The sequence below is a fragment of the Entelurus aequoreus genome, linkage group LG18, assembly GCF_033978785.1.
Source record: "Entelurus aequoreus isolate RoL-2023_Sb linkage group LG18, RoL_Eaeq_v1.1, whole genome shotgun sequence".
In the NCBI taxonomy this organism is placed as follows: Eukaryota; Metazoa; Chordata; class Actinopteri; order Syngnathiformes; family Syngnathidae; genus Entelurus; species Entelurus aequoreus.
This window is the reverse complement of record NC_084748.1, coordinates 19697885-19716361: the sequence shown is the minus strand read 5'-3', so window position 1 is coordinate 19716361 and position 18477 is coordinate 19697885. Positions and strand designations below refer to the sequence as shown.

The window sequence follows — 18477 nt, the reverse complement described above, 5'->3', positions numbered from 1 at the left end:
GCGTCTTTTTGTAGCGGTGTAGCGTGCAAGGACGGGAGAGGAAGAAGTGTCAAAAGATGGAGCTAACTTTTTTAATGACATTCAGACTTCACTCAAATCAATAACGGAGCAGCATCTCCTCATCCGTGGCTCATTAGTGCAATAACGCCAGAAATGTGTCCCGTGAAAAAACGTCCGACCGGAACTCTCTAATAACTAAAGTTCCTTGGGTGAATTATGTATACTCACTACTAGGGATGATGTTTGATAAGAAATTATCGAGTTCGAGCCTATTATCGAATCCTCTTATCGAACCGATTCCTTATCGATTCTCTTATCGAGTCCAGATAGGTTGTTGTATATGGAAAAGCACACAATATTTGGTTCAACAAATCACTTCACATTCTCTACTGCTCGCTACTATATTATTGCCATATCTGAGTTATTGTGCAGAAATGTGGGGAAATAACTACAAATGTGCGCTACATTCGTTAACCGTGTTACAAAAAAGACCAATTAGACTGATACATAATGTTGGATATAGAGAACATACAAACACTTTATTTATTGAGTCAAAAATATTAAAGTTCGATGATTTGGTAAAATTGCAAACAGCTAAAATGATGTGGAATTAAATGATGGAATGGATTAAGTAAAGAAGTTAAACATTGTACTGACATGATCCAGTTTAAGACGTTGTTCAAATGAATAGTGCTTATAAAGTACAAAGAAGAATTATGAGAAATACTTTCAACCTTATTGAAAATAAGATATTCTTCATCTCAGTATATTAATAATGACTGAATTAATTAATAACATATTACAAAACTGTTGTATATACTAATTCCGAGATATTTTATTATAAAAATGTCAGTAAATGATGTATATATTTGTATGAAGTGGGAAAGGGGTAGGATTAAATAAGCTTTACTTCTTCCTACTCCTGTAAAGTGAAATGATATGAAACTGTGATGTATTATGATGTGGTCGGATCATGTTTTGTTTAGTTATGTTCTGTTAGTTTTGGACTCCCTTAGTTGTTTTGTGCACTTAGGGGGTTTGTTTTAGTCACCATGGTTACTTATGATTTTCACCTGCCTTGTACGTGCACTTGTTGCTCATCAGAGACTCTATTTAAGCCTGCCTTTTCCGGTCACTCGTCGTGGCTTCATTGTTTGCATTTGCAACAGTTACGTTGGCATTCTGGTTTTTGAGCTCATGATTCCTGTGCTAAAGTTACCTTAGCTTCTAGTATTCCTGTGCTAAGTTACCTTAGCTTCTAGTATTTCTGTGCTAAGTAAGTTTTTGCTTTAGCTTCTAGTGCGAACGGCACGCTTTCCTTTTGTTTCGTTCCTGTCTGTTGTAATGTGTATGATTTATGAGAAATAAATCATGTCCTACCTGCACGCTTTCGTCCGGAGCTGTCAGTTTTGCGTCCCGGGAACGAACCGCAGCACGCTGCACCCCACCGTGAAAAATGACTGTGCTACGTGACATAATTTCTTGTGATGTCACACGGGGCATTCCTTGTCGGGATGGGAGTTGTTCTCAGAGATTAGTATAAAGAACCAACTCTTTTTCTTTACTATAGTGGTCTCGATAACGGGTGCCGGTTCTCAAAAAGGGATTCGAGTCCGAGGACTCAGTTCTTTTCTTATCGAACAACCGGGAAAACCGGTTTCGAGCATCATCCCTACTCACTACACCGGTATGTTTTAGCGCTTTTATGGCGAGTTTACTGACAGATATAAGTAAGAACTTTACACTGCTTTATATTAGAAATGGCAACAGCGGAGGATGAATGTCCCATAACAAGAAGAGAGAGAAAAAGAAGAAGCTTATCGACTACGGTGTCGGCACGGACTAAAAAGGCGGACTTGCGCAAATTTTCAGGACTTATGCAGATCCCAAATACAGATCAGCAGGTACCAGAAGGTAAGAAAAGTTGCTTTTGCATAATATTGCCAAACCAAACACCAGATAATATGTCTTACCTTATACACACACCATACTAATACTCATATGTTGAAGCACAGTACAATCCATCAAGCGGTGCGGCTTCATATCTTACCAAAGTCGTACTAAATCATTTTGATAGATTTTTGAGCGCCGTGTGTAATGTTCTATATTTTCAACGGAACATATACAATTTTGGTGTTGTTTACTTGAGTCATATTGCAGTCTACTTGTATCTTAGTCTTACGACTAATCATTTCACAATGGTGAAATGATTAGTCGTACACTAATCATTTCACCATGTACGACATAAAATAACTTTGAGGTCGGTTAGCACAAACAAAATGATTCCGTACATTAGGCGCAACGGGTTATAAGTCGCACTGTTGAGTTTTGAGAAAATGAAAGGATTTTAAGTGTGCCTTCTAGTCCGAAAAATACGGTATACAAAGAGGGCCAATTAAAAAACAAGCAAACTTCCCCGGCCTTAATCCAGACTAATACACTGGTCTTAAAACTGGAGAAAAAGGTGAGGAGATGGATGTTGTGGTTAACGTAAAAAAAACTCTCTGCAACATATCGGTGAAACGTCTACAAATCCTCCGCCGGAAGACGTAATTGCAATCCGGCGATGAGGAAGTGAGGTAGAGGAAGGGGGGCAGTGCGCGAGTTATGAGGAGGAGGAGGAGGAAGTAGGATGTAGCGCACAAAGGCAGCAGCAGTTGCTATAACAACGGCACCTTACTGCTTCCATCTCTGTCTCTCCTCTCTCCATCTCTGATCAGCCTCTCATCGTTTGCTCCCTGCTGTCATTTGGCTCGCTGTTCCCTTCCACCCCCCCGCACCCCCTCCTTTCTCCATCATTCTCTCCTCCCTTGTCTTCATCCAGTAATGTGTCCACTCGAGGCCAAAAAGACCATCAGTCTGACAAAGAATGTGTGTCTTTGCGTCTCTGTCATTGTGTGTGTGTGTGTGTGTGTGTGTGTGTGTGTGTGTGTGTGTGTGTGTGTGTGTGTGTGTGTGTGTGTGTGTGTGTGTGTGTGTGTGTGTGTGTGTGTGTGTGTGTGTGTGTGTGTGTGTGTGTGAAACGACTTCAAATTCCTTTCCTCCATTAGTTAGCCTGTCTCGTGGTGTGCATCCTCATTTCTACTCTCCATGTATTCTTTTATTATCATCGATTGGCAAGTGGATAACAAATATTGTCAGCTTTGATATTCAGGTCGGGTTTATTACTCTAATTTACAAATGTAATTACCGTAGGTCTGTCATTTGGCTTAAAGAAGCAATTCGCTCACTCAGATAATGGGAATCTACAAATGGACTCTTTGTTAAAGATGTTCATCACTAACTGTGGAGTCTGCCTGTTTCTGTCCCATTGCTGTGGTCACAATAGGGTTGTTGTCTGTCCTGATTAAAAACCGGTTGTTCGCCCGGCTGGTGGCGAAACAGTTTGTTAGTGGCCACTCTTCCCGGGGAAGCCACTTGCCTGCGCAGTTCAATCAAGTGAGAACAAAGGAAGTTGACCGGATTTCGTAAAGAAACAAGAAAATATGAATGCCACAGATCAATGTGTTAGTGGGTTTGTGTAGTGGCTGTTGTGTCAAAGAAGTAGGCAGATGATGGAAAACAACTGCAGGAGGAGGAAGAAGAGAATTGCAAAAAAGGAAGGCGATCGTGCAGCGCACACGGATGAAGTAGCTCGACCAAAAATGACTTAAAACTCACAAACGGGTCGCATATCCATTAAGACTGCAGTCACATTTTAAAAAAATCATATTCTAAACCAGACTTGGGCAAAATACGGCACGCGGCCAATTAAGATTTTCAATCTGGCCCGCTCACATCATTTTTTTAGACCATTAACATCAAAACTGTTGCCGCCATTATGATGTGCAGTCAGTGGCGGGCCATGCGTTTCCCACCTAGGCCTTCAGTAATGTCCGAATTCAATGTTTACCTCATAAAATACCATCATTTATGTCACCACATGACCGTTGCTGGAGAAATACTAGACAGAAACACATGTACGCACTACTGGGCATTGTACAAAACGGGTTATTTTCTGGCGCATTTAAAAATCAATAAACCCACATCAGCAATTAAAACATATCTTATGTAGTACTGTCAAAATGTAAATTGCAAAAAACATATTAAACATGAAAAAATAAACAAATAAAATATCTGAACTCACATTTCATCGACAGCTGAGCTAGCCTCCGGGGTTGGCCGACATGGTCTCACAAGATGTAATTTCTCTTTAAATATCCTTCTTGAAAATGGCCTTGCAAATATATGTGTTGTCTTGTCTAATCATAAAAGATGCAGACGAGGCGTGTTGACTCAGTTCTTAAAGTTTACTCCACAGCGTGCTTATCAAAAACATCCCGCTGCATGTCTACATTCAACAACCTAAACGGGGCTACTACGCATGCTCTTTAGTACTGTGGCATGATGGGTAATGGAGTTATTTTGTTACCTAGCTCATAACATCACTATGTATCTGCCTTAGGCCATCTAGAAGGCCTTACTGACAACAACGCGTGATCTGATTGGCTATCGCAACTCTCTATCACTGTATGTGCCCGTTTACTTACAGTGCACAGGCGCCAGCATTGCTGAATCTGAAGGCTCTAGGCAGATTTGGTACAGCCTAGCAACATAAACTAGCTGAATTCTGATTGGATAAAAAATATATAAACTAAAAACAATAGCGCTGGAAGGAGCATAATAGGACATGAAGACAATATGAATACTTTTAGATATTTAGGAAAAGTAAATTAAAAATTACTTTTATCTTTAATTATGATCATGATTTCTGGTTATGTTAGGCCAGCAGAGAAGGCCTTGCTGGCCCTGACTGCACACCACTGTGTGCAGTGCTGTTTTTTAAATGACCGTAAGTCTTGAACTATAGAAAGTATTTTAATGGTTGAAATCTGCGCTTTTGAGTGTTATACCAATTATTACGGTAATCTACGTCACAGCAGCTCAGACGAGGAACAATGGCGTAGTGGGTAGAGCGGCCGTGCCAGAAACCTGAGGGTTGCAGGTTCGCTCCCCGCCTCTTGACATCCAAATCGCTGCCGTTGTGTCCTTGGGCGGGACACTTCACCCTTGCCCCCGGTGCCGCTCACACTGGTGAATGAATGATGAATAAATGATAGGTGATGGTCGGAGGGGCCGTAGGCGCAAACTGGCAGCCTCGCTTCCGTCAGTCTACCCCAGGGCAGCTGTGGCTACAAAGTTAGCTTACCACCACCAGGTGTGAATGAATGATGGGTTCCCACTTCTCTGTGAGCGCTTTGAGTATCTAATAATAGAAAAGCGCTATATAAAATCTAATCCATTATTATTATTATTATTGTATGTCGATGTGTCATTGACCGGGCTAGCATGCTAAGCAATACAGTAGGAGCTGAGCACCATCACACTAAGAATCATTGCGCGAACATACTAGCTTTGTTAGATAAGGTCATAGATTGTATTGGACAATACGAAATGTCCATTTCCATTTATTACAAGTAATAAGAAAACGTAAATGCCTTACTTACCTATCAAGGAGGAAATTAGCAAGTTTCGCGTCAGATGAAAAAATATTCTCCGCCTTCAATCGTCTCCATCTTTCAAAGGCATCCCCAATACAAATCCTCGTTTTGTTCCTGGCTTTGTCATGAATAAGTTGAGAATCGTAACAACGCCTTTTAGATTTACTAAGGTCTGACATGTTTAGTAACTTTACCAGTGGCAGTAGCTAGACGAAGGTGGCGGTGCGTAACTGGCAACCTGGATGTGACACACTCACAGACTTTCTAATTGGACAACTGGTGGAGGGCAGGACATCGAAATAAAAACAATAACAAATGAGCATGTGCCGGCTGAACTACTGTTATCAGTTATATCTGTATTGGAAAATAACATGATTTATTAATGCCTTTTGACATATCAGGGCCATTTAATGATGACTTGACATGAACGTATCACATATGGCACCTTTAAATTGTATTGGCAGTTTGTTTAAAACAAAAAATATTTTTATTAACTTAATTAGAATGTATTTACTTTAGCACTGTGTAATTGTATGCAAATGTGTTTTTCGTCAGTTTTTTAGTCCCTTCTTTTGCAGTTATTTGATTAGTAATTATTTTTGTAATTAGCTTGAACTGAGCCTTGATAATAATCTTTGTGATTAACACATTGTTTATCATCATTTAAAAATGTTTATTCTGTAATCAGGTTAGATATAATTATTGAATATGATTAAAATCAAAAATAAAATGACTAATTCAGTGGTAATATTTGGCCCCTCTGTAGTGGAGAAGCCCTACCGTATATAAAATACAAATACAAAAAGCTCTGTTGTGTATGCCTGTGGCACATTGTGGGGAGAAAACTATGAGAACAGTCTGAAATGTCAATCCGAATAAGTAGTTATAACTAGTACTGTCAAATTATTAGTTTTTTTAAACCAAATTAATTACACCTTTGAATTTGGATTGGTTATGATTAATTACAGATTATTACTCAATTGCATAATATAAACTAACTTTAAAAGACCCCAATGTTTGGACACATACAATTTTATTGTCAGAACGTCATACAGGAACATTTTTAAAATTACTTGAATGCACTAACTTAGTTTGTTTTAAACTTGGTAACAGATTTATCTAATGTCCCATCTGGGTGTATTTTGAAGTCAAATTTATCTTCACTTATCTTTGCACTGATGTATGCATTGACCTGGTCACTGACTAAATAACAACCCTCAGCCTTTCATGTAACCATCCACAGCTAAAGGGGCTGTTTGCAACTTGCTCAGAGTTACATTTTTCAAAGCAAAAATATAACAAGAACACCACTGACTAGCTTGTGTTGCCATTAGTGGTTTAACAAAACACATTTGTGTTAAAATGGTCTATGTTTTTCACAACTATCATATTTTTCAGACTATAAGGCGTACTTGAAATCCTTACATTTTCTCAAAACTCGACAGTGCGCCTTATAACCCGGTACGCCTCATGTACGGAATAATAAGCTATATTATTTGGTACATGGTGAAATGATAAGTGTGACCAGTAGATGGCAGTCACACATAAGATATATGTGTAGACTGCAGTATGACTCAAGTAAACAACGCCAAAATTCCATTAAAAAAAAAATAGAACATTACACACGGCGCTCAAAAATCCATCAAAATGTTTTAGTACGACTTTGGTAAGCTATGGTGGATTGTACTGTGCTTCAACATAAGAATATTATTATGGTGTGTGTATAAGGTAAGACATATTATCTTGCGTTTTGTTTCAAAATATTATGCAAAAGAGACTCTTCTTACCTTCTGGTACCTGCTGAACTGTATTTGGGATCTGCATGAGTCCTGAAAATGTGCGCTTTTGTAGTAGTCGATAAGCTTCTTCTTTTTCTCTATCTTCTTGTTATGGGACATTCATCCTCCGCTGTTGCCATTTCTAATATAAAGTAGGGTAAAGTTATTACTTATATCTGTCAGTAAACTCGCCATGAAAGCACTAAAACATACCGGTGTAGTGAGTTTACATTATTCACCCAAGGAACTTTAGTTATTAGAGAGTTCCGGTACGACGGTTTTTCACGGGATACATTTCCTGCGTTGTTGTTGCACTAGTGAGCCACGGATGAGACGATGCTGCTCCGTTATTGACTTAAGTGAAGTCTGAATGTCATTAAAACAGTTAGGTCCATCTTTTGACACTTCTTCCTCTCCCATCCTTGCACGCTACACCGCTACAACAAAGATGACGGAGAAAGGACACTGCCAAAGGTGAGCCACATAACTAAGACCGCCCACAAAACGGCGCATTCTGAAGTGACTGTCAGAAAGCGGCTTGAAGATGATCTGTAAAACATAATCTATGCAACATTTTGACCAAAGAACCACCATTACATGTTATGTAGACCACAAGGAAGTGTTTTACATTTAGAGAAAAATAATGATAATATGACCCCTTTAATGCGCCCTATAATCCGGTGCGCCTTTTGTATGAAAATAGACCTGACTAGACCCGCTCATCGGCAGTGCGCCCTAGGTCCGGAAAATATGGTACTAAGTTGGAGTAGTGAAATTTTTCAGTGGCTTGAATAAAATGATTAGTGTTTAAAATGGTCACTCACTGTCTCGTCAACACGTAGAGAGAGCGTGCACACATAGAAAAGCAGTCCAAGAGAAGCAAAGAACAATTTTAATCCATGTTTTGTTAGGATAGAATATACAGTCGTGGTCAAAAGTTTACATACACTTGTAAAGAATATAATGTCATCACTTGTTGGTCACAAAAAACATTCATGAAGTTTGGTTCTTTTATGAATTTATTATGGGTCTACTGAAAATGTGACCAAATCTGCTGGGTCAAAAGTATGCATACAGCAATGTTAATATTTGGTTACATGTCCCTTGGCAAGTTTCACTGCAATAAGGCGCTTTTGGTAGCCATCCACAAGCTTCTGGTTGAATTTTTGACCACTCCTCTTGACAAAATTGGTGCAGTCCAGCTAAATGTGTTGGTTTTCTGACTTGTTTCTTCAGCATTGTCCACAAGTTTAAGACAGGACTTTGGGAAGGTCATTCTAAAACCTTAATTCTAGCCTGATTTAGCCATTCCTTTACCACTTTTGACATGTGTTTGGGGTCATTGTCCTGTTGGACCACCCAACTGCGCCCAAGACCCAAAGTCCGGGCTGATGATTTTAGGTTGTCCTGAAGAATTTGGAGGTAATCATCCTTTTTCATTGTCCCATTTACTCTCTGTAAAGCACCAGTTCCATTGGCAGCAAAACAGGCCCAGAGCATAATACTACCACCACCATGCTTGACGGTAGGCCTGGTGTTCCTGGGATTAAAGGCCTCACCTTTTCTCTTCCATCCATTTTCTACCGCTTGTCCTTTTTAGGGTCACGGGGGGTCGCTGGAGCCTATCTCAGCTGCATTCGGGCGGTAGGCGGGGTACACCCTGGACAAGTCGCCACCTCATTGCAGGGCCAACACAGATAGACAGACAACATTCACACTCACATTCACACACTAGGGCCAATTTTAGTGTTGCCAATCAACCTATCCCCAGGTGCATGTCTTTGGAGGTGGGAGGAAGCCGGAGTACCCGGAGGGAACCCACACAGTCACAGGGAGAACATGCAAACTCAACACAGAAAGATCCCGAGCCCGGGATTGAACTCAGGAATACTCAGGACCTTTGTATTGTGAGGCAGATGTTGCTGGGTTTTGTGGCCAAACAGCTCAATTTTTGTTTCATCTGACCACAGAAGTTTCCTCCAGAAGGTCTTATCTTTGTCCATGTGATGTCAGATGAAACAAAAATATGTGCAAGTATGTGCTCCAATCACTCTATCACAAAAAAATAAGAGTTGTAGAAATTATTGGAAACTCAAGGCAGCCATGACATTATGTTCTTTACAAGTGACCACGACTGTACGTTGATTTGATTGATTGAAACTTTTATTAGTAGATTTCACAGTACAGTACATATTCCGTACAATTGACCACTAAATGGTAACACCCGAATACGTTTTTCAACTTGTTTAAGTCGGGGTCCACTTAAATTGATTCATGATACAGATATATAATATCATCATAATACAGTCATCACACAAGATAATCATCAGAGTATATACATTGAATTATTTACATAATTTACAATCCGGGGTGTGGGATATGAAGGGAGGGGTTGGGGGTTTGGTTTGGGTTGGTATCAACACTTCAGTCATCAACAATTGCATCATCAGAGAAATGGACATTGGAACAGTGTAGGACTGACTTGGTAGGATATGTACAGCAAGTAGTGGACACAGAGAGAGAGATCAGAAAGTATAAGAAAAAGTGTCTACATTTGATTATTTACATTTGATTATTTAATGACAGCTAACACTAACTACCATATTCAAAATCTCTATTATTAGCTAACTACACCCTAAGTAATGTGTGTGCATGTGCTACGTATGTAAGTAGTAACGTCAGGTCAGGATATACTGTCATTGGAAAGTTAGCACCCTCTAGACATCTGTGTAAATGTTGCAAACTTCATGCATGTTTGACTTACCAATGGACTGTCCATATTTTGAACCAGCTCACAGCGTATCTCTCACCCTGTAACATTTCCACATCTGACAGCAAGATTATCCATAAGATTGCTTTTTACAGGCATGCAAAAACTGTACATGCGTGCTGGCGTTTGTGTGTGGGTGTTTGATGTCGCTCACACCCACTGGATAATTATGAGCTTTTATAGGTGGGCTTTGAAAAGCAAGTCTGTTATTACCAACATCAGTCACAGGCATTTAGGGAAGTCCTGTAACACACCCCTCACACATTACTGGAAAACCCACATTTGCTCAAAAAATCAAGGACATCCTGGTGGAGACCTGAATTATTTAAACCCATTGATTGATGCTTCACACACACACACACACACACACACGCACTTTATTGGCTCTTCACTGGTAGATGTAGAAAAGTCCAATTGGGAACTAAAGCATATTGTTTAATTTCAATATTTGCGGGGGTTATTTTCCGAGACCACTCGCTAATAGCAAATAAATGTGAGTAATGCAGCTGACATAGGCTCCAGCACCCCCCGCGACCCTAAAAGGGACAAGCGGTAGAAAATGGATGGATGGATAATTAAGACATTACAATATCTATAAACCTGGATGATGATGCTGCATTGAGGAGCCACCGTATGCTATGCTAACTCACTCCTACCCATTCATACCCTCATGCGGACTATATTCCACTCCGATTTTAGATCAACATTTGCAATAAAAGTCACTGTTGTAATTATTGGATTAGATTCAGATCCAATAATCCCGACAGGCTCTCTCTAATTTTCTTTGTTCAATCACTACAAAGGAAGCTAACAAGCTGAATGCATAGTATAATCTAAGTTTAGGCCCTAAATATGCCTCACACTTATTAGACTTAGACAAACTTTATTGATCCACAAGGGAAATTGTTCCACACAGTAGCTCGGTTACAAAGGATGGAAAAGATAATGCAGGTATAAAGTAGACTAAACATGTACCATAGTAGCATTATAAAATATAACATATATGTAATATTTACATATTATTTATACAGTATACAATATATGCTGGTATATTATTATATTATTTAATATTTTTATATAATATATACAATATATAACAAATCCCAACATATAACAAAATATGAAACACTTGTTTACATGATAAAATGTATATTTTATAGCTTGGATGATTCCTTAAAATGTTCCAGTTCCATTCACACATTTAAAAAAAACTTTAAGACCAATATCTTGGAAAAATATATCACTCTTGAATCAACACAGTAGTTAATACTATGATTAATGTTAATTAAAAACTAAATGTGGGATGTAAATATAATGGAAGTATAATTGTTTGTAGTATATAATTGGTGCAAAGGATATTTCACATGCCTTTACTGTGTATATAATTGAACAGTATTTATGTTGTATACAATGTGTATTTATAATATGTTGTGAAAAGGAAATTTCATATTTTTTGGAAGCTCATCTCGTTCTTGACTTTGTTTATAGGGTTAGGCGCAATAAGTGTTCAACTTCAGCCTAAACCCTTTCGGTCTGCAACATTTTATTTTATTTTTATGAATGTACAAGTGTTTGTTTATGAATGTACATCTGTTTGTTTATGTAAAACTGTTTGTTTATTTTGTTGACCATTGACCGAAGAAATAATAAACTAATATGTGCTCACCACTAATAAATGGTAATTAAAGACGATCGACACAACAAATGAAATCTTTGTCACAGTCTCGTCTTTAGCCTGGCCATCAAGCCAGCTAGCGCTTCCATCTGTTGTAGTGCTGCCTCCATCTCCCTCTTAAACAGTTAGCGGTGTTTCGTGGTTCCGCTCGGTCGTCGTCCTACTACGACCATACATAAAAAGGTGCCATATGTAGTTATGTGGCCAGAAATGGTACTGCAATCACGGTCGAAATTCTGTAGTCCCCTCCCACTCTCCCTGACCCGAGGTTGCCAGATACGCAGCCTTATCCGAATCCTACTCCAAGGAACTTCAAATGGCAATCGATGAGTCCTAGGCTGTAGGTTTCTCTTGTTTATGCTTCTTGCAAGATGTTTTACGAAGTAATCATGCCACATTTTACTGATGTCGATTAGCCAAATGTATTTGTTAAGTTACGCAGCAATATCTTCGTGGGGAGTCGGGACAGATTGTTGGCATTACCCTGATAAAATGTCTAGTTTGATTGCATGGACCACCATCGAAATAATTATATATAATCCATCGATCCATTTTCTACCGGTTGTCCATTTTGGGGTCGCTGGAGCCTATCTCAGCTGTATTCGGGCAGAAGGCGGGGTACACCCTGGACAAGTCGCCACCTCATCGCAGGGCCTATATATAATAATATATGATATATTACAAAACCCAAAACCAGTGAAGTTGGCACGTTGTGTAAATCGTAAATAAAAACAGAATACAATGATTTGCAAATCCTTTTCAACTTATATTCAATATAAATATAAATACACTGCAAAGACAAGACATTTAATGTTCGAACTGAGAAACTATTTTTTTTTAAAATAATCATTAGCTTTGAATTTAATGGCAGCAACACATTGCAAAAAAGTTGGCACAGGGGCATTTTTACCCCTGTGTAGAACTGAGGAGATAACTTTTTTAAGCTTTTCAGGTGGAATTATTTCCCATTCTTGCTTGATCTACAGCTTAAGTTGTTCAACAGTCCGGGGTATCTGTTGTCGTATTTTATGCTTCATTATGCGCCACACATTTTCAATGGGAGACAGGTCTGGACTACAGACAAGCCAGTCCAGTACCCGCACTCTTTTACTACAAAGCCATGCTGTTGTAACACGTGCAGAATGTGGCTTTACATTGTCTTGCTGAAATAAGCAGGAAAAGATGTTGCTTGGATGGCAACATATGTTGCTCTAAAACATGTATGTACTTATCATGCATTAATGGTGCCTTCACAGATGTGTAAGTTACCCATGCCTTGGGCACAAATACACCCCCATACCATCACAGATCCTGGCTTTTGAACTTTGCGCCTATAACAATCCAGATGGTTATTTTCCTCTTTGGTCCGCAGGACACGATGTCCACAGTTTCCAAAAACTATTTGAAATGTTTACCAGTTTGAATATTAAATATCTTGTCTTTGCAGTGTATTCAATTGAATATAGCTTGGAAAGGATTTGCAAATCATTGCAGTCTGTTTTTATTTACGATTTACACAACGTGCCAACTTCACTGGATTTGGGTTTTGTAGATTGATAATAGTTTTGAGAATATAATACAAGTGAAATTAATGCAATGTTACTGCATATTTCAGCAACTATATTAGGAGCTTTTGTTACCCGTTTTGAAAAGGTTCCATTATCATTTACATATATGTCATTGTGGTATCTTTATCGCAAGAGACTGCAATATATATTGTGTACATCCATCATCTATATATCATCCATCCCTAATTTGGATTAACTGAGATCTGCTTCTTCCTACTCCTTTTCGGACATGTCCAATCACTTAAGTGTACATTTGTAATGTTTAGCTTTTGTTGAAAATGGTGTGCTTTTCTTACGAGCTGAAGTATCTCAAGTGCTTCTTCAGGACTAATCTTGTCCTTCTCTGTTTCAGCTCCAGGAGACGGTGAAAAGGAAACTGGACAGTGCAAGGTCACCCCTCAATGGAGACCAGAATGGCATTTGTGATGGAGGCAGTTATTCCCCAACAACCAAACGCTTACGGAAGGAGGGCTCTGGTGGTCTGGACTCACTAACAGGTCTTCCCAACAACAACAACAATGTTCCGCCCATATCTCCGCTCCACCACCAAATTGACGTGAAGCCGCTGATCAGCGGGCCCAACACTTCCAGCGGAAACAGCACAAACAGCAATGGTAACCACGTAGGCCGGCTATCAGACGAGCTTGGGAAGAACGGCGGCGGCCATCTTTCAGACATGAAGATGAACGGCTCCCTGGACTTGGAGGACAGCTTTGGCCTCCTCAAAGATCTGAAACAGGAGCCGCTGGACGACGGTGGTGGAATGGAGTCGTCCGATCCTCAGTCTCTGTCCAATCAGAACAAACTGTTTTCTGACATCAACCTCAATGACCAAGAGTGGCAAGAGCTGATCGATGAGTTGGCCAACACCGTACCTGAGGACGACATGCACGACCTCTTCAACGAGGACTTTGAGGACAAGAAGGAGGCGGACTTTGGCAGACCAGCAAACAATCAGACCCCAGGGCCACAGGAAGCAGTCAGTAACACCACAGCACCTGGAGGCGGGGCAGTACCACCGACATCCCTTCCTCCTCTCACTCAAACCCCGCAGGCTGGCCCACAGGTGCCCATGGGCTCGCCACAGGTTAGTATCAAAGCCTCCTACTATCATGTGTCTTTACAAGTATTTATACAGGTGATTTTGTACACATCTTTGAAACAGGTGACACTGGCCCTGTTTCCTACAGGACCGAAATCTATTTGTGACAGTGGTGGGTTGTTGACCCAGTGACCTCATCAACTAATTAGTAATATAGTCCATAAAACGTGAATGTAATTTCTATGGATGCTTTGAGAGATAAAAATGTGAAATAATATGTTTGGAAATGAGGGCTGTCAATGATACAGAGTCTGATTAAACCGAGCAACTCATCACATTAATCATGTATAAATGCAGAAAATAATCACACAATTGCTACTGCAATATACATGTGATGGTGGGGCGTGGCCAATATGACGTCATCTTATATATGATCCTATATCATGATTAATTGGTCATGATGCCTACATCTACTTTAAACTTTAAAATGGCTAAACACATTTTTATATATATATATATATATATACAGTGAGGTCCACAAGTATTTGCACACCCTGCAATTTTGCATGTTCTCCCACTTAGAAATTAGGGAGTGGTCTGAAATGTTCATCATAGATGTATTTCCACTGTTAAAGACATAATCTAAAAAGAAAAATCCGGAAATCACATGGTATGATTTTTTTTAATGATTTTTTTGTATGTTACTGGGGTTCAGAAGTATTTGCACACGGGACTCTCAAAGAGCTGTCAGTCTACCTTAAAAAAGTCCACCTTTACCCCACAACTAATCACCCACCCACCATCCCTTTGAGCACATTAAAGTCACCTGTGCAGCCCACAGTCAGTCAAGGTCCAACTGCTACAATGAGCAAGACCAAAGAGCTGTCAAAAGAGACCAGAGACAAAATTGTAGAGCTCCACAAAGCTGGAAAAGGCTATGGGACAATTAGGAAGCAGCTTGGTGAGAATAGATCAACTCTTGCAGCAATTGTTAGAAAATGGAAGAGGCTATACATGACTGCTAATCTACCTCGGACTGGAGCTCCATGTAAGATCTCTCCTCGTGGGGCATCACTCATGATAAGAAAAGTGAGGAATCAGCCAAGAACTACACGGCAGGAGCTGGTGAATGACCTGAAGAGAGCTGGGACCACTGTTTCCGATGCTACTATCAGTAGAACACTACGGCGTAGTGGTTTAAAATCATGCATCGCACGGAAGGTTCCCCTGCTTCAGTCAGCCCATGTCCAGGCCCGTCTGAAGTTTGCCAATGGCCATCTGGATGATACAGAGGAGTCATGGGAGAAAGTCATGTGGTCAGATGAGACCAAAATAGAACTTTTAGGTATGAACTCCACTCGTCGGAGAAATAAGGATGAGTATTATCCCAAGAACACCATTCCTACAGTGAAGCATGGGGGTGGAAACATCATGCTTTGAGGGTGCTTTTCAGCAAAGGGGACAGGACAACTGCAATGTATTAAGGAGACGATGAACGGGGCCATGTATTGTGAGATTTTGGCCAAAAACCTCCTTCCCTCAGGCAGAGCATTGAAGATGGGTCGCGGCTGGGTCTTCCAACATGACAATGACCTGAAGCACACAGCCAGGATAACCAAGGAGTGGCTCTATACGAAGCATATCAAGGTCCTGGAGTGGCCTAGCCAGTCTCCAGACCTAAATCCAATAGAAAATCTTTGGAGGGAGCTGAAATTTTGTGTTGCTCGGCGACAGCCCCAAAACCTGACAGATCTAGAGAAGATTTGTGTGGAGAAGTGGGCCAAAATCCCTGTTGCCGTGTGTGCAAATCTGGTGAAGAACTATAGGAAACGTTTGACCTCTGTAATTACAAACAAAGGCTTCTGCACTAAATATTAACACTGATGTTCTCATGTGTGCAAATACTTATGAACCCCAGTAACATACAAATAAATAATTAAAAAATCATCCAATGTGATTTCCAAATTTTTCTTTTTAGATTATGTATCTAACAGTGGGAATACATCTATGATGAACATTTCAGACCTCGTGCAAATACTTGTGAACCTCACTGTATATATATATATATATATATATATATATATATATATATATATATATATATATATATACACATACATACAGTGCAGGCCAAAAATTTGGACACACCTTCTCATTCAATGGGTTTTCTTTATTTTCATGACTGTTTACATTGTAGATTGTCACTGAAGGCATCAAAACTATGAATGAACACATGTGGAGTTATGTACTTAACAAAAAAAGGTGAAATAACTAAAAACATGTTTTGCATTCTAGTTTCTTCAAAATAGCCACCCTTTGCACAATCTTGGCATTCTCTCGATGAGCTTCAAGAGGTAGTCACCTGAAATGGTTTTCACTTCACAGGTGTGCCTTATCAGGGTTTATTAGTGGAATTTCTTGCTTTATCAATGGGGTTGGACCATCAGTTGTGTTGTGAATGAGAAGGTGTGTCCAAACTTTTGACCTGTACTGTATACTGTGTGTGTGTGTGTGTGTGTGTGTGTGTGTGTGTGTGTGTGTGTGTGTGTGTGTGTGTGTGTGTGTGTGTGTGTGTGTGTGTGTGTGTGTGTGTGTGTGTGTGTGTGTGTGTGTGTGTGTGTGTGTGTGTGTGTGTGTGTATATATATATATATATATATATATATATATATATATATATATATATATAAATATATATATATATATATATATATATATATATATATATATATATATATACACACACACAGTATACAGTACGGGCCTGGACATGGGCTGACTTAAGCAGGGGAACCTTCCGTGCGATGCATGATTTTAAACCACTACGTCGTAGTGTTCTACTGATAGTAGCCTCGGAAACAGTGGCCCCACGAGGAGAGATCTTACATGGAGCCCCACTCCGAGGTAGATTAGCAGTCATGTATAGCCTCCTCCATGTTCTAACAATTGCTGCAACAGTTGATCTATTCTCATTCTTGATTAGTGGAATTTCTTGCTTTATCAATGGGGTTGGACCATCAGTTGTGTTGTGAATGAGAAGGTGTGTCCAAACTTTTGACCTGTACTGTATACTGTGTGTGTGTGTGTGTGTATATATATATATATATATATATATATATATATATATATATATATATATACACACACACACACACAGTATACAGTACAGTGTGTGTGTGTGTGTATATATATATATATATATGTATATATATATATATATATATATATATATATATATATATATATATATATATATATATACACACACACACACAGTATACAGTACAGTGTTGGACACACCTTCTGTGTCCTCTACAGTGCACATGTTTTATATCAGTCTGTAAAAAATGCTGTTTCTCAGAAAAGTTAACTAACAATATAATATATAATTTAATAACGTAAATACCTCACAAATTGATGCTTAGCTTTGCTGGCTTCAAATATTTTTTTCTGGGTGACTGATTACAAGGTAACGACCTGTCCAAGGTGTAACCTGCTTCCACACGAGTGCACCTGGATAGGCTCATAACCCCCCCTCCTCGAGAGAGACACGCAGTATTAAAATGAATGGATTTAATTAGTAGCTTTCCAGTTTATTCGTATTTCCCGAGGTGTACAGTGTTTTCTGGTGATTTTTCTGCGTGCAGTGCGCCGTGACCAGCGGTGTGTCGCCTTGGAAACGCTTGAGACGAAAGTGGTGCGCTTTCCTTTGTAGAACGCAGACTTTCTTACCTCCACCAAAGAGGTTATGCATTCGCCAGGGTTTGTTTGTGTGTTTTTTAGCAACATAACTTAAACAGTTATGGGTGCTTTTGATGACATGTTCAAGAAATGTCCACAAAAAAACATACTCTCTTATGTACTACAAATACTTCACTTCCTGCCCCACCTCTTAGGTGTGATTCTGGGAGATGTAGTTTTTTTCAGACCCAACAACACTAAAGCGCCAGAAAAAAAACACACTCACCAAGTTTTCGTTGGCTACCCTCACACATCACGGCATTATTGTGAAGACAATATATCGCCAAGAAAGCAGGCGACCTGAGGAAGCAGAGGAAACTTCAGGGAACGGGGAGCGCCAACTGCAAAATCTAGAGGTCCAAGAGAAAAGGTACTGGTTGTCAAAGACATCTAGGATCTGGACAAATATTGAATGGAGTCTGAC

General features: G+C 39.6%; 1 protein-coding gene across 1 annotated transcript in view; it reads left to right on the top strand.

Annotated features, from left to right (window-relative positions):
- maml3 (mastermind-like transcriptional coactivator 3) overlaps nucleotides 1–18477 on the top strand; it is a 328137-nt gene that overhangs the window by 144160 nt on the left and 165500 nt on the right. The window contains exon 2 of the mRNA XM_062026728.1: nucleotides 13624–14358. Coding sequence (XP_061882712.1) covers nucleotides 13624–14358 — 735 coding nt within the window. The remainder of the gene's footprint in view (nucleotides 1–13623; nucleotides 14359–18477) is intronic.